The sequence below is a fragment of the Gossypium arboreum genome, chromosome 11 (genome assembly GCF_025698485.1).
Source record: "Gossypium arboreum isolate Shixiya-1 chromosome 11, ASM2569848v2, whole genome shotgun sequence".
In the NCBI taxonomy this organism is placed as follows: Eukaryota; Viridiplantae; Streptophyta; class Magnoliopsida; order Malvales; family Malvaceae; genus Gossypium; species Gossypium arboreum.
In genome coordinates, this window is record NC_069080.1 from 133,671,975 (window position 1) to 133,695,885 (window position 23,911).

Consider the following 23,911-nt stretch of genomic DNA (forward strand, 5'->3'; position numbering starts at 1 on the left):
TCAATCATATTATATATTCACTTGTCTGCTTTCAACTTAACCTGTACTTGAACAATATCCACAATCAAACACACTGATATGAACTAACACCCTAGTCTTCCCACGATATTTGTTATAATCAACATTATGATCCCTAAATGCTACTCTCCCTACCCTTAAGCAGTAAATACAACCGGATATTATTAACTTAACCAAACTGCAAGCTCAACTTCTCTGAAATTTAAAGATAGAGACACTAGTGTGACAAACTTTAAGCTCACAGAAATCGAAGCCAGTAACAGTAAAAACATTCAGTGAAACACTAGAATTGATTCAAACTGGCAAGAGAAATATAAATAACATCACCTTCTTAGCAAGGAAAAATATAGCATCAACAGTTCCTTCCGCGTATATCGATCTGCCGCAAACATTATGCTAAAACTCAAACGACACTCTGCAGAAGATTTTTCAATCGAAGATCAACGAAAGGTCATTTGATAGTTACATTTTGAACAAGTGGAAAGTATGGGTGAAAAAGCTAATTCAATACGTTTGATCAGGTGATGTTAGATGATACAAATGAAAGGCATGACCGGACAGATGTTCTTCTGGTACTCCCACTATCTCAATCTGCTGCTTGGGTTCACGGATCATTTGTATCTGAAAAAAGAAAAGGAGACAAGTTAGAAGTCCAAAACCTTGAAAGAACCATATAATAAAGGAATTTATGTCATCCCTAAGGGTCAAAATCTCCCAACCTTCTCTTACCCTCCTCCGCAACCCCTAACCATAAGAAAAAAAGAACTCGATTTCTTTCAGTTACAATTAAGAATATGTAAGAGCCACACACCTGATCCATGTCAAATGACACCCCCAATTTCTGAAAGTAAGAAATAATAGCCTTAGCAGTACCAGAGGTATCCAATTTGCCTGCTTGATGGGACTCCATCACCTAATCAAGATTAATAAAGATTAGCAATATGCAACCAATATGACAAAACGCTAAAGATGGTGCTTAAGAAAACTTATTATAAATAATATTTAAGAAAAGGAAGCATTCCAAAGGACTATCATATCCGAAGACCAAGATAAGCAACAGTAAACACAAGCCCAATAAAACTTGTTACAAACAAATTCCTTATGGTATGTAAACACTAATGGATAAATCCATCCACAAATGTAAGATCCAAAAGTTAACTGCTCCAAGTCGTGCTATTTCTTCACAATGTATAAAACCAGCTTCATGATATTACTTCAAACAGTTGTATTGTGCAGCCTCAATTGTTTACAAGTTATAACATTGTCGGTTATACCTAATCAACCTAATTTGAAATATTGTTTTTTCAAGCACTTTCAAAACAAAGAACCTTAATTAAAGAAGTACCTGTAGGGAATATCTAGAGAAGGCTCCAGGAAACTGCTCAGCTATGATCTTCATAGCTGCAAGAAATGCAACAACCTAAAAAACCAATCAGTATTAAGCAACCAAAAAAGGAAATCTATATTTCCAACAGTTAAAATAGTAATTCAACTGATTTTTCTATTTTAGAAAATTTATGTATTTTAATTTTATATAATTTTAAAATTATGATTGACTTTTTTTGGGTAAACTACAAATATAGTCACTTTTGTTTCACTCACTTTACATTTTAGTCGCTTATGTTTGAAATATTATGTTTTAGTCACTTACGTTATCGTTTTGTTACGAAGTGGTCACTCTGCCATTAGGCTTCGTTACCTTCCTAACGACAATCTTACATGGTAGCCCAAATGGATTTTAAATGCCAACTTGGATGTCTAATTGGGACGAGAATAGATTTTTAATTAAATAAATTTAATTAATTAAAAATTTTAAATTAATTACACGTTGAACTAAAAAAGAAAAACCATTCATCTCTTTTTGTTTTTCTTTTTCATTTTGATTGAAAAAATTATTCGTATCCTAATTGGACATCCGAGTTAGTATTTAAAACCCATTTGGACTACCATGTAGGATTACTGTTAAGGAGATAATAGAGTTTAATGGTAAAGTGACTACTTCGTAACAAAACAGTAATGTAAGTGACTAAAACGTAGCAATCAAACATAAGTGACTAAAATATAATTTACGGCAAACAAAAATTACTATTTTTATAGTTTACCTTTTTTTGAATTTTAGAGTGTTGAAAATGGCCAACCATGTTGTTGTTATGTTTTTGTTGAGTGCATACAGCTTGTATGCATGCTGCAGCAATTGTGCATGTTGTAGCAACATATTTTTTATTTACTTGCAATATAGTTTAGTTTGGTTGAAAATGAACTTAGTTGTTGATGTTTTGATGGTTTTAGGTGATGATTGAGTTGATAATTCAGCTTATTGATGTGTACAAGCAATGTTTATCAAGTTACTAGGCTACTTAGTGGTGTTACGTGAATGTTTAGGTGATGTAGTTGACTATATATCTATTGTTTTTCTTATTGAAAAATTAAGCTAAATGAGCTGAAGCCATAGCTCCCTTGCTGCACATTTGTGAGCAAGTAAAAATACTGCCTTGTTCTGTCCTATTTTCTTCCTCTGCTCCTCCTCCAAAAATCCCCAACAATTGGTATCATGAGCCTTAGTCTTAAGGGCCATTGATTTTGCTTCCGCTGCTTGTTAAAAGAAAGAAGTTGTCAAAACAAGTCATCAAGGATTGCTTGAAGAGAAGACAACATCAGCTCAACCTTAAAGACTCCCAAACAAGCTTGAATAAGCTGAAGGAGGAGTTTTCAAGGAAAGAATGCGAGTTTTCCAATGTGCAAGTTGCAAGCTTAGCAAGATGTCAAAGCTGCAAGCTTAGCGAGAAGTGCAAGCTATGAGTTCATCAAAAGGTGCGACCCCTGTATAGTTGCGAGCCTGTTGAAGACACCTTAAGAGACAGTAAGCAAAAATGCGAGCCTGTCAAAGGTGCAAGCTTAGCCTAGTGCGAACAGCAAAGTTGAAGACACCTTAAGGGACAGTAAGCAAAAAATGTGAGCCTGTCAAAGGTGCAAGCTCAGCCTGGTGCGAGCAACAAAGTGCAAACATGTCGGATTGCAAGCCAAAATGGCAGACTGAAGGTAAGCAAACTATACTTGCAAGCTGTATATGCAAGAAGAAACAGTGTCGAAACCATTTTCAAGTCGAGTTTTGGAAAATGGGAATCGACTTTTTTTTATAAAAAAACAAAAATGGGAGTCGCCACCAATCTTTTTAGGTGTAATTGGATCACCTTATAAAATGTTTTGTTTTAAAATCATTAGTTTTGGTCTACGAAATCAGAAAATGGGTTCGGGAGCCGGTTACGTATGAGGAAGGGTTAGCACCCTCGTAATGCCCAAAAATTGGTACCAAATTGATTATCAAGTGTCTTTAATGTCGGAAATTTAAAAAATTTTAAGATATAATCCTCTTTAAAATACTTTGATTTTGAAAATTTGGGTTCACTCAGATCAAAACATTGACACTAAGTTAACCTTTTGGAAATCCCTATCTCAAACGACAAATCGCCACATCCAATAAGTTAGGACACAACGCTTTGAAATTCCAAGACAGCTTACTCGTATTTTGAAAATCTTAAAACTTAGAAGGGTACTTGACTATTCGAACTCAACGAGAAAAGTTGCAACCCAATAAGTTAGGGCACTACTTTTCTCAAGCTTTCAAATACTAAGCATTGCCTTTTTATTTTTATAAACTTTTAAATATTGTTTTAAATGACCTTTTAGAGTGACAATTCTATATTACTTAAACATAGATATTCAAATAGCGTATATTATAAAGTATAATAACACTTTATATAAATGCAATCACTATATAGAGGGTAAAATAGAATAATAAAATAATCATGCTAAGCAAATAGGAATATATCAAAAGAAAGCATAATAAATGCACTAATTATATACAATATATCATAAATAAAACATTAAATAATATAAAAAAACATGGTAAATATTAATGTGTAAAATATGTATGAGTAAAAATAGATGACATGCATAGCAAATGGATAAATAGAATTTACATAAAATATAAAATCCAATAATTTAATGTACACATGAATGGATTAATAAATAAAATGATACATATAATACAATATATCAATGTACATATATAAAAATATGCATTTGAAAGTAAATTATAAAAGTCTAAGATATTACATAACATATGAAATACATAACATAACAATAATACATTAATGCTAAAATAAAAACAAATATTGTATAATAATAATAAAAACATAAGTTTTAAAAATATATGTATAATATAAACAATTGATAAATAGAATGAGCATATAAAAAATGTGATATTTAATAATAAATTTAAAATATAATATATAATAAAAAATATATTTATAAGAATAATAATTATATAAAAATATAAAATATATTGGTTTAGAAAATAATGTATAAAATATCAAATATGTAAAATAATTTATATTTATAATGAAATGATTATATAATATATATACATGCATAGAAAATATATATTTGAAAATAAACTATATAAAAGGTTAAATATTATGATATATAAAATACATAATCAAATGTATAAAAGATAGGAAAAATATACATATTTGAAAAATGAAGAAATTAAAATAAAAAGAGTTGAAAAACTAAGATAGACGAAGAATAAAATAAGAACAAACCACGAGAGTAAGAACGCAAGAGGAGAGAAATTTGAGTGAATGCTCTTCAAGAATTCTTATTGCTTCCCAAAACTCAAGTGTTTTACAATGAAGGAGAGGCCTCTATTTATAGTTGAGCCTCCCCAAATCCAACGATGAGATCAATTACATCAACGGTTAAGATCAAAGGATATCTACAAATTAAATCTCCAAGATTACAAAATCATATCTTCTAAGATTGTATATCATATCTAATATTGCAATCATATCTAAGATTATATCATATCTAAGATTGCAATCATATCTAAGATTGTATCATATCTAAGATTGCAATCATATTTAAGATTGTATCATATCTAAGATTACATATCATTGAAGATTATATTTCCATATGAGTCAAGCTTGTAGATGGACCTTAAATCTTTTCAAGTAATGGGTCATTCCGATCGGGCCAAATTATATTTGTAATTCTGGACTGAACTTGGACTTCGTTTTTTTTTTGGGGTTTATTATTTTAAATACTGAAATGGGCCGGGCAAAATTGAGTGTCTACAAACAGGATTGTAATGAACAAAGGAACAAGGTAAGATGTGTTTAAAGGCAAGTTATTTTTGTCGGATGAAGTATGAAGTGCTTGTGCAGGTTCAGCTTGAAACAAGGCATCTAAGGACTACCAAGCTCAAAAAACTTGATGAATGATTGGTATTTGCAGTATGGAGTCTAAGGAGGAGTGTTGAAAATGGCCAACCATACTACTGTTATGTTTTTTTTTTAGTGCATACAGCTTGTATGCATACTGCAGCAGTTGTGCATGTTGCAGCAACATATTTTCTATTTAGTGGCAATGCAGTTTAGTTTGGTTGAAAATGAACTTAGTTGTTGATGTTTTGATGGTTTTAGGTGATGATTGAGCTGATAATTCAACTTATTGATGTGTACAAGCAATGTTTATCAAGTTACTAGGCTACTTAGTGGTGTTAGGTAGATGTTTAGGCGATGTAGTTGACTATATATGTATTGTTTTTCTTATTGAAAAATTGAGCTAAATGAGCTGAAGCCATAGCTCCCTTGCTGCACATTTGTGAGCAAGTAAAAATACTGCCTTGTTCTGTCCTGTTTTCTTCCTCTGCTCCTCCTCCAAAAATCCCCAACATAGAGTTTAGGTTCATTTTGTGAACTTTTCGTGGAGAGAACATCTATCATCCCCCAATTTCCACACCTATGCACTTGAGGGCAATGAGGTTGTTGTTTTGGGAGGTTCAAAGGTGAGGGGGAGCTGTTTGGGATGGTGGCCGGTAATGGAAGATGAGAGTGATGAAGCCCGAGTGTATTGGTGATGTTGATGGTAGAGATGGGAGCCTCGAGTGATCGAGAGAGAATGGTGAAAAGGCCCCTGGGTTATCTTAGAGATGAAATTTTCTGCTATTGTTGCCTCCAAACACAGAATTGCTAACCTACCTCGCTTGAATTCTGTAGATTGATTTTATAACAGAAATCAGTGGAGCATGTTGTGTGTGCTTGCAGTGCAACAAAAGGAATTGGCATTTTGTGCTGCTGAAGATACCCGTAGTGGCTGAGGAAGGTGTACTGGTGCAAATGGGTGGCCATTGACTGGCTACCTGTAATATCCCGAATTAGGGCCTAATCGAAATAGTGGTTTTGTGACCATAAATCCGAGATAGAAATAATTATTTTATAATTATTTTGAGGTTTATGATATGATTGCATGATTGTGTGAAAATTTCGTGATAAAATTCTGTGCCTAAAGTGCTTAAATTGAAAATAGGGACTAAATCGAATAAGTTGCAAAACTTGCATTCTAGAATTTTTAGTATGAAATTGTTTTGGAATATTAATGAGGAGGTCTTAAATAGCAATTTGACCAATTTTAAGTTCATGGACAAAATTAGGACATGGAAGGAATTTTTGGAAAGTTTAGTAGTAAGGGTATTTTGGTAATTTAGTTATTAAAATGAATTAAAAACAAAATTAAAAGCCAATTTTTGTCCATCTTCTTCATTAGGCCAAAATTTCAAGGGTTCTCCATAGCTAGGGTTTGTTTCAAGCTTCCAAGCTCCATAGTAAGTGATTCCAAGCCTCGTTTTTAATGATTTTTACGTTTTTGAGATCCCGGTAACTCGATAAAGCTTATGTTAGCAATAATTTAACCTAGGGTTTATATTTGGAAAAATACCCATAGGTGAAATTTGTGTATTTTGATGTTTTATGATAGAATATGAAGTTTTAAATTATGTTAGACAACTTGTACTACTCGATTTTAAGCAAAAACGAGTAAAAAGGGCTTAATCGGTAAAAAAACCTAATAGTCACAAGTACATGTTAGAGTGAGAATTTGATGTTGCCATAGAAGAGAAAAGTGATCAGCATGTTGTAAAACATAAGAATAAGGAATAAAGTTTAATCCAGAGCCTAGGGAAAAAATGTAAATATGCAAAAGTTTAGGGAAAAATTATAATTTTGCCAAAATTTGAGTTAAGGATTAATTTGATAATGTGAGTATTAAATAAGCTAAATGTGTTATTTTAGATCAAGAAAGACGTGGAATCGACCTCAATCGAGGAAAAGAAAAGATTGTGGACTAAATTGCAAAATCTTTGTATTTTGGTACCAAGGTAAGTTCATGTGTAAATAATGTAGCATAATGGTTATTTTAAGTTATTGATGTTAATTATATGTTATGCTGAATTTTATTATGAAATGTATGCTTTGTGGTTAATTTAAAATAATATGTAAATTATGTGAACTACTTGTTAAATATAATTGTTACCAAGTATTGATTTCGGCATTCTACTAAGACGGCAAGGATAAGTGTTCGAGGAAAAAGCCCGTTTGAACCTTAGGAATAGATTAGGATACAAGTGACATGTCACTAGGATGGTTGAGCATCCGAACTCGTTGAGTTGAGTCCGAGTTCACTTATGGATGCGAATGTCCGAACTCGTTGAGTTGAGTCCGAGTTCGTGAGATGTAACTAGGCATCCGAGCTCGTTGAGTTGAGTCCGAGTTCACTTATGGATGCGAATGCCCGAGCTCGTTGAGTTGAGTCCGAGTTCACTTATGGGCGGGTTACATGATTGCTTGATTTCATATATGGCACTTAAGTGCAAGTTATCCATGTATCCGAATTATATTCCGATGTGTTCAACGGGTAAAGTTCTACTCAAATGGAGGAATATTCGAGATGTAAAGAGACGTATTGGTAAGTGATGTGAAATGGATATTTTGAACAGGTATGTATTTAACCCTCGGGTTGAGTATTGATACAACCACAATAAGGTAATAAGATGATGAAAAATGATTAGAAATGTGACATGTGTTTTAGTGATGCATACTAATGTTGATTGGTATGACGGTTTGTTATGTTACTTATTATTTGCATATGAACTTACTAAGCATTTATGCTTACTCCCTCCTTCTTACTCATTGTAGTTTTGGACAAGTCAGCTCAGGAGTCGGGATAGGTCGAAGGCTCAGTCACACTATCCGGAAGATTTTTGGTAATGGCTTGTAAATTTAAGTATGGCATGCATAGCAATATACCTTTTTTGTGTAAATGATCTTGTGGTATGGTGATGGAATGGTTGAGGAAATGCTTGATAATGATAAATTATGAAAATGGTTAGTTTAGATTATGTTTAATGTTAAGGAAAATTAATAAGATACTTAGTGTATAAAAACTCATCAAAAGGGATGAAATTTGCCATAAACAGGATACTGCAGCAACACTGACGTGAGTTTGAAAATTTACTAAAAATCATAGAAATTGAATTTGGTGATGGAATATATATCAAATTGAAGCTTATTATGTCTAGTTTCATATGAAACAAATGAAACAAGTAAAGGAATCATATATTAGAAGATATTTGAATTTTTGTGAAACAGGGTCATAGCAGTTTCTGAATCCCCTGTTCCAACTTTAGAAATTCACCATAAATTGTAAGGATAAAATTATGTAGTTTATTTTATATTCTCAGAATCCTTATTGAGTCTAGTTTCAGTAGAAATAAACCTCATAGTCATATGGATTTTTTACAGAGAGAAATATGGTTCGTAGTAAACAGAGGTCAGACCAGTCAAGTCCTGAAACAGGGGTAACTTTAACTAATAAACTGTACTAATTGGTCCAACCAAAAATTCTAGAAAAAAATTAGTAGATAGGTATATGAGTCTAGATTTAGGGGAAATTTACGGATCTTGATTTCTAGTTTCGTAACTCGAGATATGATTTTTCTTGTGACTGTGATGCAAGTAGCTTAAAAGCTGTGAATGTAGAAATAAATAATCCAAAGTTCTAAATATGTTAAATTAAGCTTAGTAACACCTCATACTTGACTCCGACGACGGTCTCGGGCGTGGGGGCGTTACACTACCACCTGTCCCAAGCTATTAGAAACACATTAGGATCTGTTTGTAAAGTTAATAAAAATTTGGGGACCTTTATTCAAAATTTTAACTTTTGATTTTTTTTTTCTATTCTTCTTGTATTTTTTTTTAAAAAAAGCATATGGTAAAATGTTTTATACATAATAATAAAAAGAAAAAAACCTAAATGAGTGAAAAGTCCAAAATGTACTAAAAAGGAGAAAAATTGGCCAAATCAAATATAGCTTAGTCCAATCAACTCAAAATTATATCAAATTAGTAAGTTTATGATTTCATATTTTTTCAACATATAACTCTAAGTTAGTGAATTGTTGGACTTTTAAGCTCAACAATTAAAATCGAATTTATCACAAAATAATTAGATGTATGTTACATAAGAAACTAGTTAAGCATGTAAAACACAATTAGTTAATACTTACTAATTATAATGTAAAACACTTGAATTATTACTTACAATTATTGTAGGCTCCATTTTGTGAACTCTTTCTTGGATTGTTCCGGAAGAGAACATCTATGATCCCCCAATTTCCACACCTACGGGCTTTCATTTGGAAACAAAGGAAATGTATGGAGAAATTGCTTAGAAAAATTTGATCTATTTCTCTCCTTCATGCTCATTTACTATACTATATTGAAAATATATTAAATATATTAGGTGATGCTTATATCCTTAAAAGAGACAAGTTTAATGTTCATCAATGCCTCAAGATTGGTTTTAAGATTAAAGAAATGGATTACTTAATATTAATTGGTTTTAAGATTGGTTATATATGTGTAAAAATATTGCATACATCATTAGGATGTTGGGTAGATATTTGAGAAATTTGAGTAAAACACAAACCGTCCTTATTACTTAATAATAATTGTAGGCTCCATTTTGTCTACTCTCACCTTGTTGGAGTCTTCCCGGAAACAATATCTATAACCCCGAATTTCCACACCTACTCCCTTTCATTTCGACAAGTAATGTTTTTAATTATTATCTTTCATTGTTAAGTACATAAAATACAAACCCTCCAACATTTTTAACTCTTACCTTCATGGAAAGAACATATCACCTCTCTTCTTTTTTTTATATGTTTTTCCTCATATATTCATTATTTTCTAATTTTGAACACCAGATTGAAATCTCCTTCTCCTTTCATACATCCTCATGTTCTCGTTACCTTCAACTTCTTCCTCCATTTCTAGAAAAAAATATGATGTTTTCTTGAGTTTCAGAGGTGAAGATACCCGCAACAACTTTACCGATCATCTCTATGATGCTCTAAGTAGGAGTGGGATCGTCACTTTCAGAGATGATCCAAAGCTGGAGGCCGGTGAAGAGATCGCACCTGAACTCTTTAAAGCAATTCAGCAATCATGGTGCTCGGTAATCGTTTTTTCACAAACTTATGCCTTTTCAAGTTGGTGCTTGGAGGAGCTTGCTGAGATTGTTAAACAACATAACAACGACGGCCATAAAGTGTTTCCAATTTTTTACCATGTTGATCCTTCTGATTTAAGAAAACAAAAGGAGAAAGTGGAAGAAGCCTTTGCCAGACATAAAAAGAGATACAAAGAAGATAGTGAGAAGATCCAAAGATGGCGAAATGCTTTAATTCAAGTGGCTGCAATCAAGGGATGGCATTTAAATAACAGGTAATTCTTTCATTTCTTCTTTATTTTCTAGTTTTTTGGATATATATGTATAACTTTTTGTTTTTCTTTCTAATCCTATGTGTTTAACTGAAAAGTGTCATATTTCAATAAAAGAGCAAGTTTTGTATTCTGGCTCCGCAACAGATCTTGCTTTCTTATTCTTGGTTCTTGTTTGCTTCAAAACTATATTATGTTATTCATTGAAAAAGAAAGGGAATTTGAAATATCAACAAAATTTTATTCAAAACATTAAAATTTCCTCCTTTTTTCAGGCATGAATCAGAATTTATTAAAGACATTGTTAAGAAGATATCAGCAAAACTATGTCAGACATATCAAGTTACTCATAGCCAAAACTATGTCAGACATATCCAGTTACTCATAGCGACTTGGTTGGAATTAGTGAACGCTTGGAGGATTTATATTTGAAAATAAACATTGGGGAAGATGATGTCCGCGTTATAGGAATTTGCGGAATGGGTGGTATCGGTAAAACGACACTCGCAAGAGTTGCTTACACTCAAATGTCATCTCATTTTGAAGGTAAAAGCTTTATTGCTGATATTCGAGAAGTTTCAGACAAATGCGGACTAGTTTCTTTACAGAAACAACTTCTTTCACAGATCTTTCATGGTGAATGCTTCAACTTTTTCGATGTTCATGAAGGGAGTGCCATAATTAGCCATAGATTGTCTCACAAAAAGGTTCTTGTTGTTCTTGATAATGTTGATAACATACAACACTTAAAATGCTTGGTTGGAAGGCACGATTGGTTCGGATTAGGGAGTAGAATCGTTGTAACAACAAGAGATGAACATTTGCTTCGATCTTGGCCGGTTGATGATGTGTATGAGCCCACAACATTGAATCCCAAAGACGCACTTCAACTTTTCAGTCTGAAAGCTTTCCATAGTGATACAGTGCTGAAAGATGATTTCGTTGAGCTTTCTATACATGTTGTAAATTATGCTGGTGGGCTCCCTTTAGCTCTTGAAGTTTTGGGTTCCTTTTTGTGCGGAAGAGATGCGGCTCAATGGAGAAGTGCGATTGAAAGACTTAAAAGAGATTCTAATAAAGAAATTCTCGATAAACTTCGAATCAGTTTTGATGGACTAGAAGAAAGGGAGAAGAATATATTTTTAGATATAGCATGCTTCTTCAATGGGGAGAAGAAAGATTTTGTAATCAAAGTATTAGATGGTTGTGATTTTTTTCCTGATATTGGAATTGATGTTCTCATTAAAAAATCTCTCGTAAAAGTCGATAAACACAACAAAGATTTGAAGATGCATGACTTGTTGCAAGAAATGGGAAGAACAATTGTTAAAGAACAATGTGTTGATGAACCTGGAAAACGTTGCAGATTGTGGGAGGAAAAGGACGTCCATCATGTCCTAACAAAAAACACTGTAAGTCATTCAACAAAAGTTACATACTATTTCTTTTTTATCCTACATTATTCACCATTTATTTTATTTTCTTATTGTTTGTTCTTGATTTTTTTTTAGGCTACAGAAATGATTGAAGGCATAATCATCGATAATAAAAGGTAAGAAGACACACATAAACTTATATCTATGTGTACTATAAATAATTATTATTTTTAAATATGATAAAAAACTATAGTAAAACTTTTGACATTCAATATTTCAATGTTTAATTATGAAATTTATCTAGCAACATATTTACTTTTTCAAAAGAATCAAAAAGAAATGTATGTATTTTTGAAATATTAATGGTATATATGTTTTTTGTGAAAATTAATGGTATATATTTAATGTACTAAAAGTGTATATCAATGAATTAGATTATAACATGTCATCAAAAAAATTTAATGAAATTGTTTCATTTTTAATTATGTGTCATTGTTTGGGTTATTAACTTGTAAATTATGCATTGTTTGCGGACCAAATAAAAATTAACATATTAATTCAATTTTTAGGATTAGGTAATTTAACATCGGATGTGATTGTTAGATACAAGTATCTCTTTAATATGGGTATATTTAAAAATAATTTAAATTTTTTTTCACGCATTTAAAAGGTTCTTTAAAGGATCATATCTTAATACCCATATACGAATGTGCATTAGATATAAGTATTGGATACGAGTACTTAAAAAACAATATCGATGCAACATAGCTTTTAGATATTAAATGTTTTGTATATTTTGAAGCTCATTCTTTTTTTGCTCATGGATATTAGGGAATCGAGTAAGATGCTCAATTTGAGTGTGGATACCTTCTTGAAGATGAAAAAACTGAGATTGCTCAAAGTGCTTTGCCTCTCAAATTGTGATGATCTCAAATATTTTTCTAATGAATTACGACTTTTAGATTGGACAGGATACCCTTTAAGATACTTGCCTTCAAGCTTTTAACTGGATAATCTTGTCGCACTTCTTTTACCACATAGTCACATTCAACAACTATGGAAGGGAAATAGAGTAAGAATTAACTTATCTTTGTGTTTTAGCTTATTTTAATATAAATTATTAAACTTTGATTAAGGTAAAACAAAACAAAAAAAAATGAGCACTGTTATGTTTTCTCATTTCTTTCTAATTTATTATGGTTTTCAACAGCCCTTGTTTAACTTGAAAATAATGAACCTCAAAGGGTCCCAAAAACTGATCAAGACACCAGACTTCACAACAGCATCAAATCTTGAAGTTTTGATTTTGGAAGGTTGTACCAAATTAGTGGATGTTCATCCATCAATCGGAGTGCTTAAGAGCCTTATACTTTTGAATTTAAGAGATTGCAAAAGTCATAGGAGTCTTCCAACCAAAATTGGAATGGAATCTCTTGAAATATTAATTCTTTCGGGTTGCTCAAGTCTTGTAAGGTTTCCGGAGATTGATGGAAATATGGAACGTCTAAAAACTCTAGATCTTTCCTGTTGTTATAGAGTGGAAAATTTATCGGAGAATTTGCAGCAAGCAAAGTTTTTGGAAAAGCTCGACTTGAGTGAAACAGCCAAAACAGAACCACCATCCTTCATTTGTCAATTTAAAAATCTTAAAGTTCTGTCTTTCAATGGGCGCAAGGGACCATCATATAAGTTATTATCAAATTTACCTTCTCTTTTCAAGGTAATCCAAGGAAGAAGGACGAATCCCATGGCTCGGATGTTGCCTTTGTTGTCAGGTTTGAGTTCTTTAACAGAGCTAAAACTAAGGGACTGCAATCTTTGTGAAGGAGATATTCCACGTGATATTTCTGGTCTATCTTGTTTGGAAAAACTTGATCTTAGTGGTAACAATTTCATCAGCATACCTGCATCTCTTACTCGACTCTCGAAGCTTGGATATCTTGAATTGTCAAATTGCAACATGTGCACTCTTGGTGAAGCAGATACTCATAGTGATATTTCTGGTCTATCCTCTTTGTGGCATCTTGATCTTAGTGGTAACAATTTCATCAGCATACATGCATCTCTTACTCGACTCTCAAAGCTTGAAAATCTTATATTGTCAAATTGCAACATGTGCACTCTTGGTGAAGCAGATACTCATAGTGATATTTCTGGTCTATCCTCTTTGCGTCATCTTGACCTTAGTGGTAACAATTTCATCAGCATACCTGCATCTCTTACTCGACTCTCAAAGCTTCATGTTCTTTACTTGTCAAATTGCAACATGTGCACTCTTGGTGAAGCAGATACTCATTGTGATCTTTCTGGTCTATCCTCTTTGATACGTCTTCATCTTAGTGGTAAGAATTTCATCACCATTCCTTTAGCTCTTACTCAACTTTCCAGGCTCAAATTGCTTAAATTGTCAGGTTGCAAGATGCTTAAATCGTTGCCTGAGCTTCCAACAAGTATACCAGTTCTGTGTATAGATGGTTGTTCTTCACTTGAAGTAGTTGCAAGTCCATCAAAAGTATGCAACTTAGTAGGTTTTAATGACATTACAGCCATTAACTGCTTTAAATTGGCTGAGAAAATCAATGCATTAACACTGCTGAAAGAACATATTAAGGTCGATCAATCTATTTTTTTCTCCCTTACAAAATCTCATACTTGAGAATTTATGGTTTTAGTTACCAAATGACTTGTGTTTTATTTTGCAGGCACTTCCAAATTCAAGAAAAAATTTTCATAAGGGCTTCTTTGATATTATGATGCCCGGAAGTGAAATTCCAGAATGGTTTAGCCAACAAAAAAGTGACTCTTCAATTAAGATACCCCTACCTATCAACCTTCGGAAAGATGGTGAATGGATTGGAGTTGCTTGTTGCTGCATCTTTGTCAATAATGATGCTTCAAGGAATAACGAGTCAATCAGCTGTGATGGATCTATTTTTCGAGGTAGAAATTGTCGACCAATTTGCTGGAGAAACCGGTGGGTAGGTCGACAATTTGACAAGCCCATAATGAAAGATCACCTTTTTCTTCGTTATTTTCCGCGTGATCAATTATATCCATTTTCCTTGGATAAATATGGTGACTGTGAAACCAATAATTTATGGGCAACAGATTGCTTAGATCAAATATGTGATGAGCTTAAGTTGTGTTTCAATACCGAATTTGGACCAAATTACCATTGTGTTAAGGTGAAGAAGTGTGGTGTTAGAATAGTGTATGAGAAAGATTTGGAAGAAATAAAAGAGTTGCAGTGCTATACCACTCAATCTTCTCCAAATTTTGAACATATCCACCAACACTCTGCTCACAACCATGGATCAGTAGGTAGCACTTCTCACATGAAACGAAAACGTAATATCTATGAGGAAACGAAGGAAGAAGAGCCGCAACCAAAATGGATGCAAAATTTTTTCAATTTTGTAAAGGGCCAATCAAGAAATAAGCATTAACTGTGGTAAACTACTTAACCAACTTTGTCCTATTAATTTTTTTTTTTTTTACACATCTTGTATTTCATTTAAACAATTATTCTACACTTATTTTGTGTATGAGATATGATCCTTCCATTATATGCCAAAATATTTTAAAAATTTTATTCATACTCATATTGAATATGTACGTATCTCAAATGTTGATAACATTTTTTTATACCATTTAAAATTTTAGTCACTTAATTCATTCCTTTTACATAATCGAAATGTGTCCATTTTAATTGGTTTCACTTTTTTATTTTATTAAAATTTTATTTTCATTATATATATTTACTTACATCTATATTTTATTTGTAGGTTGAAGACGAAGCAATTTGAAACAAAATTGTGAGACACTTTTTATTTTATTAAAATTTTATTTCCATTATATATATTCACTTACATCTATATTTTATTTGTATGTTGAAGGCAAAGCAACTTGAAACAAAATTGTGAGACAAAAATGGAGACGAAACAAGTAATAATAAAGTGAGAATCCTTTAATAAGGATCGATCATAATTTCAGTTGAGTTAAAAATCAGTTTATTTTTATTGGAGACCAACTTATGTGTTCAATTTAATTAGTCAAAAATGTTTTTATATATTTGGAAGATTAATTATAAATCCTTAATAGTACTTAAATAGATTTAATTCCTTCTAATAAAGTATCATTTAAATTTCATGGCTTGAAGTACCAATAACATTATTCCAACTCTTCAGTTTATATTTTTTATAAATTATTTATGTTTAGACATTTATTTTAATATTTATTCAAATATGAATACAAAGTATGCTCTTTTATTCAATTTGAAAATCTTTTCTGTGTGAGACACTTATTCATTGTTTTGTACTTGTCTGTAACACCCCCAAATTTCTTATGTCTGTTTCTATTAAATTTTGACACTAATATGTATCTGTTTCAGTGGTTAAGTCTTTTAGGTGTGTGTGTGATATCCCCCTGCCTTTGGGTTTTCCAAAAATTCTTCTCCCTTTTGACCTTTTTTTTTCCTCATCTTCCCTTTTCATTCATCTTCTTTTTCCTCTCATTTTCGACTATTCAATTCGTGTTGTTGTGTGCAATTCCCGATTGTGTTCTTTTCTGTAAGTCATGTTTCGTTTAATCCTTACGCTTTTGGTTAAGTGTTTGATAAAAGGGTTGTTTGTCGCTCTCAGTTATTTGGCTGGGGTTCCTGCAGCAAATTAGGTGTTGGGGTTTCTGTCGATAACGATAAGTTTTCGCGTACGTTAACTGGTGTTGTTCGGCTTTGAGTTGTGAATTGTTTTTTTTTCGATTGAGTTTCCGTTAGTGTTTCTAAATTTGAACTTTGAAAATGTCTATTATAGGTTTTGAAAGGCTCGAGTTTATTTCCACATCAAAATGATACCAGGTGTGTACCCAAAACGTAAAAAACAAGGTTTCGACAAAAGCCGAAAAAGATATAAGTTGTGTAAAGCAGATTGCTTCCTTGCTACACGTTTGTGAGCAAGTAAATTGTTCTTTATTTCTTCCTCCTTTGTTCTCTGTCTTATTCACTTCTTTTGTTCCTGTTAAAACCCCAACAATAACAACATGTTTGGTTGAAGGTAATGGCTAAGCCATTACATGTCTATTACCAGCCTATTCTTTAGGCCCACTTAAACTGGCGTTTGGTTTAATGGAATACCCTATTACGGGTGTATTCCATTCCGGGTTAAAGCAGAGATTTTTAGGGATTTCTATTCTTTTCCCTCTTCACCGTTTAGCCATTCGTTGCTTAAAGAACCCTATTCTACCCTTACAAAAAATTCACCTCAAAAACACTCTTAATCGGTAGCCATTTCTCATACCCGACTCCGGTATTCCTCCCCTATCAGGTAAACATTTTTGCTTCTTCTTCCTTCACATCATCTTACTTCATCATCTTAACTTGAACTTTGTCTTTTGCCTTTTCATTTTTATTTTATGGTTAAACGGTGTGTTCCTTACTGATTCATCAAAAGAAACAATGGCAGAGCCTTGAAGAAGTAGAGTATCTCGACGTTCTCACGAAAAGCTAACATAGATGTTATGGGCCAAATTCTTATTTCATTTCGTTCCTGCCTTATCTTTATCTTATTTATATTCTATTTTATTTATTTCTTTTTTTTATTTATCCATCTTCCATAAAGGAGCCGAATGAGGTGGGGGTCTACGATGTGATACTCAAGTATGACCCGGGGAGATACATGCTAACTATGGGTAGGAAGCAGGAACCATTATGTAAATAACTTCGGGGGGGTTAAAGATCTCTTATACTACCATCGATCGACAGAGCGGAACGACCAGAAAAAGAAGTGAAGTTAAAAAGCCGTATGATAGGTGGTAACTATCTTGTACGGTTCGGGGGGTAATCGGCGTACTCCGATCAGTGGGGGGGATCTTTGGCTCTATCGAACATACAGGGAATTGGAGGTAGCATTCCACCGATGTTAAGTCATAGCTTATTCAACTTGCAGTCAATTAGGCAGAGCCTTGAAGAAGTAGAGTATCTCGACGTTCTCACTAAAACCGGTAAAAAAATCGGCGTTTCCAAGCCCAGGCATGTCCCTTCATTCTAGTCCATTTCTGGATTATCTGTTTTTGATCTTTCAACATAAAGGATTACTTTACAACCTTTATTAAAAAACTTTTGGTATTAAAAAAATTCTCAAGCTTTTTGTATTTTAAGATTATTTTGTCTTGCTAATAAACTTAAATGTCAATGCTTTTAGGGTAGGAGAGGCACCCCTCCCTCAAATTCCTGCAAAATTCCTAAAGATAAAGTAATTTTCTTTAGCTTGAGTCTTAGAATAGCTCATTATATATTCTTCTTTTTGGCTGAAGATTGAAAATTTTTATCTGTTGTGTGAACACGATGATTCTGATCTGTTGGCTTCCTTCTTTTTTTTTCTGTACCATAATCTCCTAGTATATGGCTTGGCATACATAAACCGATTTAGAGACCTCTTAAAGGAATTCAATAAGTAACACATGTTGGAGTCTATAAAGTCATAGGCATAGACAACTTGGAGTCACAAAGGAAATGTTTAAAGGACAGTGAGAGCGGGATACAGTCTATAAGGGCTGTCGTGATACATAAGGAACCTACTAGATGATGAGCTTAGGTTCCCTTTAGTGGTTTAGTGTGTTATAACTATCTAAACCACTTATATTAAGTTATTTCAACTATAGATGCATACTTCTGCCGATTTTTGTGCCTTTTTCCCTCTCTTCTATACTGCATGTCAAGTTTACATTTTGATTCTGCCATGAGTCGATGACCAAGTTTTCACCGAGAATTCGAAACTAAATGATGGTTCCTTTTCGTTTTCGCTTAAGATATGTTCCATAACCAATCTGGTTAAAATATTTTGGTAAGTGTTGCTACAAAAACTTAAAATTTGAACTTATTATTTTATTTTTGAAGTGGTAGAATGATCCATATTTAGTTATTACTAAAAAAAAATTCTTGTCCATTTTTGGATTGCCTGGTTGGTTCCTTTTTCTCTTAACTGGCTAAGCTTGAGCTAGTGGGTTACTAAATGAAATTAAAATCATGTCAAAAGTGTTGTATGTATCATCCTGTATCTATTCTTTCTTTGAAATCAAAATGAATTTCCCACCCTATACTCTGTCTCGTTTGTTTAAGAATAGAATCTGCATAGGTTGCATTTTGATAATTTGTTTTCCCACAGTAGGGTGAAATATAAAATTAAGATTTTATTGTTAAATGAGCATAGTGTTAAATGAATCTTAAACAATATGAGCAGATTATATTGTTAACTGAGCACTTGTGGACGGAGAGCGTTTGGGATAAAATTGCATCCTTTGAAGATATGGAATGAGTTACAGAGTGTTGGTGAAATGAATCCCTTGAAGATATGTAATTTTATTGGTATTTTCAATACCCTGTAACAAGCTGCTCCTACCTCTAAGAAGCTTTGAATCAGTTACAGAGTTTTTTTTTTTAATTTTAATGAAAAAAAAAAGAGCAATAGACCCCTAAACCAGCAAACTTTATGGAAGTTCCAATATATTACTAAAAATTGAGTTGGTTCCAAAAGTAACTGTGATTAAAAATTAGACAAAGATGTTCATAATTAAAGACATTTCTTTTCTTATATTTTTGGGTCTATGATAGTTATTTAATTTGATTTGGACTGTTATTTTTCTATTCATAGATATATAGCCTTTGACTTTGACATTGAAATTGACTTGCATTACATTTTATGCTTAATCCACATGGGAAAGAAACACTTCTGTTTTCTGTTTCTATAAAATTGTGCTAGTATGTTAGGTTTTGATTATTTATGAACAATTTATATTCAAGGTACATAGTTGTCCTTCTCAATAATGCTACTTTCAAAGTTTGAACATGAATCTTCTTGTTGGGAGTGTGATGTACCTTACTATTATACTCAACCATTTATTACTGATTTTATTATTTTATTTACTTTTAATAAAAATAACTTTAACATAAAAAGTTATATTTTGATCCTCCTTTTCTTTAAAAACTAATTTTTTGTTGATACATAAAAAAAGTCATCATCAGCCTCAAATCTTCTATTATGTTCATTTAAAGAGAATATTAGGTGCTCAATAGAATATATAACATAGTAGAAAAATATTGCACCAAAGCGAAAGCAAAATCAGATAGGTTATAAAAATTATGAATTGAGTTATAGAAATGTATTTTTATTAAAATTGTGAATTGAGTTATACATATATATATATATTTATTTATTAGTACTTTATTATTTCATATCTTTGTTATGGAATATTATTTATAAAATATCTAAAAATAATGATCTTTTTCATGATTCAAAAGTTTACACTAATGTACTTTATTTTATTACTTATATCATTGTTATAAAATTTTCAATTCCATATTTATACATACAGAATATTGCTTATAAATCTCAAATGACTACATGTGAAATATTTATAATGTTTCAATGACTACATGTAAAATATTATAAGTGATTTAACAATTATAAGTGAAAGAGTATAAGAATTGAGTTATGTTTCTTAGTTATTAAAAGTTGTGCCTCTTAAACTTATTTGAATAATTATATTTATTGTTAAAAGATGTGAGTATTCAAATAAACATTTATTTGGATAATTGTATTTATATAAATAAACATGAAATTCTTTGAAAATAAGATCAATTTCAGTTGCAACAAACTTTGAAACTTTGAAAATGATATTACTATTGTACACTACTAGATGCTTGATAAATTATTTACTTATACATAAGCAAATATATTTTTAAATAGACTTATTCTATTTATTAATATGTATTGTTCATTTTTTCTTTGACAGTTTGTTATTGCTTCCTCTTCTTATTTGGCTTGTTTGGTTACTTCCTCACCTAGAGTTGAGCATCTTGTATTCACTGAATCACTTTAAGTTCTTTGGCAATTAAACTCTTTGATTTTGTTTTACTATTATTGAAATTAGTATTGGAGAAATGTGACCCTTTTATTACAATTTGAAGATATGTAACACTTTAATATCTTGCAGTAATGGCTCGTCTGCCTTTAATAGTACAAAATGAGAGGCGTAAAAGAATTGGTCTTGCTATTACAATATGGTTGCAAATGTGTACAGTTGCGAGTTTGTTCTTAGTTGCAATGGGTGCCATTCATAGCCTACATACTTATAGACCAAGGGTTAGATCCTATATTTTAGATTTTTATGCAAAACGAGATTATGTGAAAAGACTTGTATATGCTAGTGACGAGACGTGTATTGAACAAGTTAGGATGAATAGAACTGCCTTTTTTAAACTATGTGAGATGTTACAAACTTTAGGAGAATTGAAGTCGTCAAAGAACATGCTTGTTGATGAGCAAGTGGCAATGTTTTTACATATCATTTCTCATCACCTTAGAAATCGAGTTATCAAGCATCATTTTAGCAGGTCTAGGGAAACTGTTAGCAGATCATTTCACAATGTTTTAAATGTTGTCATACGCTTACGAGATGTGTTATTTAAAAAGACAGAGCCAACTACAGCTAATTCTACAGACCCAAGGTGGAAATGGTTTAAGGTATTGGAGTGAGTTCTATATATATCTCGTATATAATTTAGTACATTTGGATTTAAATATAGTATTCTAACTTGGGATTTTATATATGTGATGTAGAATTGCTTAGGTGTTTTAGATGGAACCCACATCAAGATTAAGGTTCCAACAGTTGATAAACCTAGATATTAAACTCGAAAAGGTGACATAGCAACAAATATGTTAGGTGTTTGTACACCTGATATGCAATTTGTTTATGTTCTTCCTGGTTGGGAAGGTTCTATTGCTGATGGACGAGTTCTTCGAGATGCCATTAGTAGGAAACATGGACTAAAAGTTCCTCATGGTAAAATGCAAAAATTAGAGGAATTGGAATTAATTTTTAAAATCATACTTTTTTGGGAAATTAACCATGACAAATAGTTTCTTTTTATAGGTTGTTATTATCTTGTTGAAGCTGGATACACAAATTGTGAAGGATTTCTTGCTCCTTTTAGAGGACAAAGATATCATTTGAATGAGTGGCATCAGGGTTACCAACCAAATACTCCGGAAGAATTTTTCAATATGAAACATGCTTCAACGCGTAATGTTATTGAAAGATATTTTGGGTTATTAAAACTTTGATGGGGAATACTTAGGAGTCCATCATTTTATCCTGTAAGAGTGCACAATAGAATTATTATTGCATGTTGTTTGCTCCATAATTTTATTCGAACCTATATGAGTCTAGATCCTATTGAAGAGGAGTTGGGAGAAGGATTACCTAGTAATGTGATAGATGACGATGAACCGAATATCATAAATATTCATCCGTCGGATGCATGGGCTACTTGGAGGACGGAACTAGCCAACCAAATGTTCGATGAATGAAAAGCATTTAGAAATTAGTTAGGTTTAGGGTAAAAATAGTAAACGTTTCTTTATGTTATTTCATATATCTAGTTTATGAAACTTGGTGGTGTTTGAATTTTTATTTTTTTTTGTATTGTACTAGACTTGTCAAATGATAATTTATTTTCTTTTGATTCATCATGTGTTATAATTTTATAAAGTGTTGACCTTTTGATGCATAATATTGAACTTAATTTTCATTTGCGTTTTTTCTTAAGATAGTTATGTCAAGTTTTTCCCAATCAAGTGTTTCTTCCCAAAATTCTCGAGGAACCAAAAGGAAATGGGTTCCAGAAGAAGATGTTGTGTTGGTTGCTTGTATGGTCGACTTGCACAATGCCGGAACCTTTAATACGGATACAGGATTCAAAGCCGGCTATTTAAATGAGTTAGAAAAAATGTTAGAAAAAGTTTTACCCAATGCCATGTTGAAGGCTAAACCTAATCTTGAATCGAGGATTAGGACGTTAAAAAGGGAATGGTCAATCGTTTATGACATGCTTAGTGGAAAAAACAATAGCGGCTTTGGTTGGGATGAGCATAGGCAGCATGTTGTTGCTGAAGATACGGTGTGGAACTCATATCTAAATGTAAGAATTATTTCAATTATTTATTATCTTATTTTGACAAAACTTATATCTAATATGAATTTCTCATTTTTATAGAGTCATAAAGAAGCAGCTCAATTCAGACATCGGAGTTGCCCTTATTATGACCAACTTACTGCCATCTACTCAAAAGATCGAGCCACTGGAAAAGATGCTCAAATAGCTGCTGATATTATTGAAGAAATAAATGCTGAGGATGAAACTGCTACAAATACTCTTGAAGAAAGAAACGATTTCCATGGATCCGAAACTGATGTTTCTTTGGATGACATGGATCTTTCAGCTACACAACTGCAACCAGAACTGCAACCAGCTAAAAACCAAGGTGATTCTGCATTTTCAAAGAAGAAAAAAAGATTTCTGATGCAAATGATTTTTCTACTTCATTTAATGATACTGCCGCTTTATTGGTGGAAAATATACGGACCGTTGGCCTTGAAATCAGTAAGAGTATTGCATCCGAGGTGGTAATTCAACAAAGGTCAGAAATGACCATTCAAGAAAGTGCTCTGAAATTATACTCAACATTATGTGAACTGGAAGGTTTAACTGAGGATGAACACTATCGAGCATTGAGCAAAATTCCAGATCATCCAACGCAAATGCTCATTTTCTTTAGTTTACCTTCTGCTGTGCGATTGGAATAGGTCAGAAGATTTCTTGCTGACCATTAAAAATCATGGTTGTATTGATATTTTGGTAACTTTTTGTGTTTGTAATATTTGGATGGTATTATGACATGATAGAATGTCATTACAATGATGTAACTTTTTGATGTTGTAAAATTTTAAAACATATGGATTATGACATATAAACTAATGAAATCATGTAACTTTTGTTAATATATGAATATTATGCTTGGATGTGAAATATAATTCTCAAGTTATTTATTACTT

At 32.2% G+C, this 23,911-nt stretch overlaps 4 protein-coding genes across 4 annotated transcripts; all 4 read left to right on the forward strand.

The window, feature by feature from the left end:
• Window positions 1–9,969: 9,969 nt before the first annotated feature.
• LOC108471850 (TMV resistance protein N-like) lies at window positions 9,970–13,025 on the forward strand. The gene is made up of 4 exons (XM_053021438.1): window positions 9,970–10,646; window positions 10,919–12,055; window positions 12,155–12,195; window positions 12,851–13,025. The coding sequence occupies exons 2-4, from the start codon at window positions 11,123–11,125 to the stop codon at window positions 13,023–13,025; spliced, it is 1,149 nt and encodes a 382-aa protein (XP_052877398.1). The 5' UTR covers window positions 9,970–10,646; window positions 10,919–11,122.
• LOC128283988 (disease resistance protein RPV1-like) lies at window positions 10,159–10,650 on the forward strand. The gene has a single exon (XM_053021437.1). It carries the CDS (start codon window positions 10,159–10,161, stop codon window positions 10,648–10,650), a length of 492 nt encoding a protein of 163 aa, XP_052877397.1.
• Window positions 12,978–14,837, forward strand: LOC108471849 (disease resistance protein RPV1-like). The gene is made up of 2 exons (XM_053021580.1): window positions 12,978–14,361; window positions 14,722–14,837. The coding sequence occupies exons 1-2, from the start codon at window positions 13,176–13,178 to the stop codon at window positions 14,751–14,753; spliced, it is 1,218 nt and encodes a 405-aa protein (XP_052877540.1). The 5' UTR covers window positions 12,978–13,175; the 3' UTR covers window positions 14,754–14,837.
• Window positions 14,838–22,631: 7,794 nt separating this feature from the next.
• LOC108471848 (uncharacterized) lies at window positions 22,632–23,662 on the forward strand. The gene is made up of 3 exons (XM_017773401.1): window positions 22,632–22,976; window positions 23,073–23,340; window positions 23,559–23,662. The coding sequence occupies exons 1-3, from the start codon at window positions 22,632–22,634 to the stop codon at window positions 23,660–23,662; spliced, it is 717 nt and encodes a 238-aa protein (XP_017628890.1).
• Window positions 23,663–23,911: the final 249 nt, after the last annotated feature.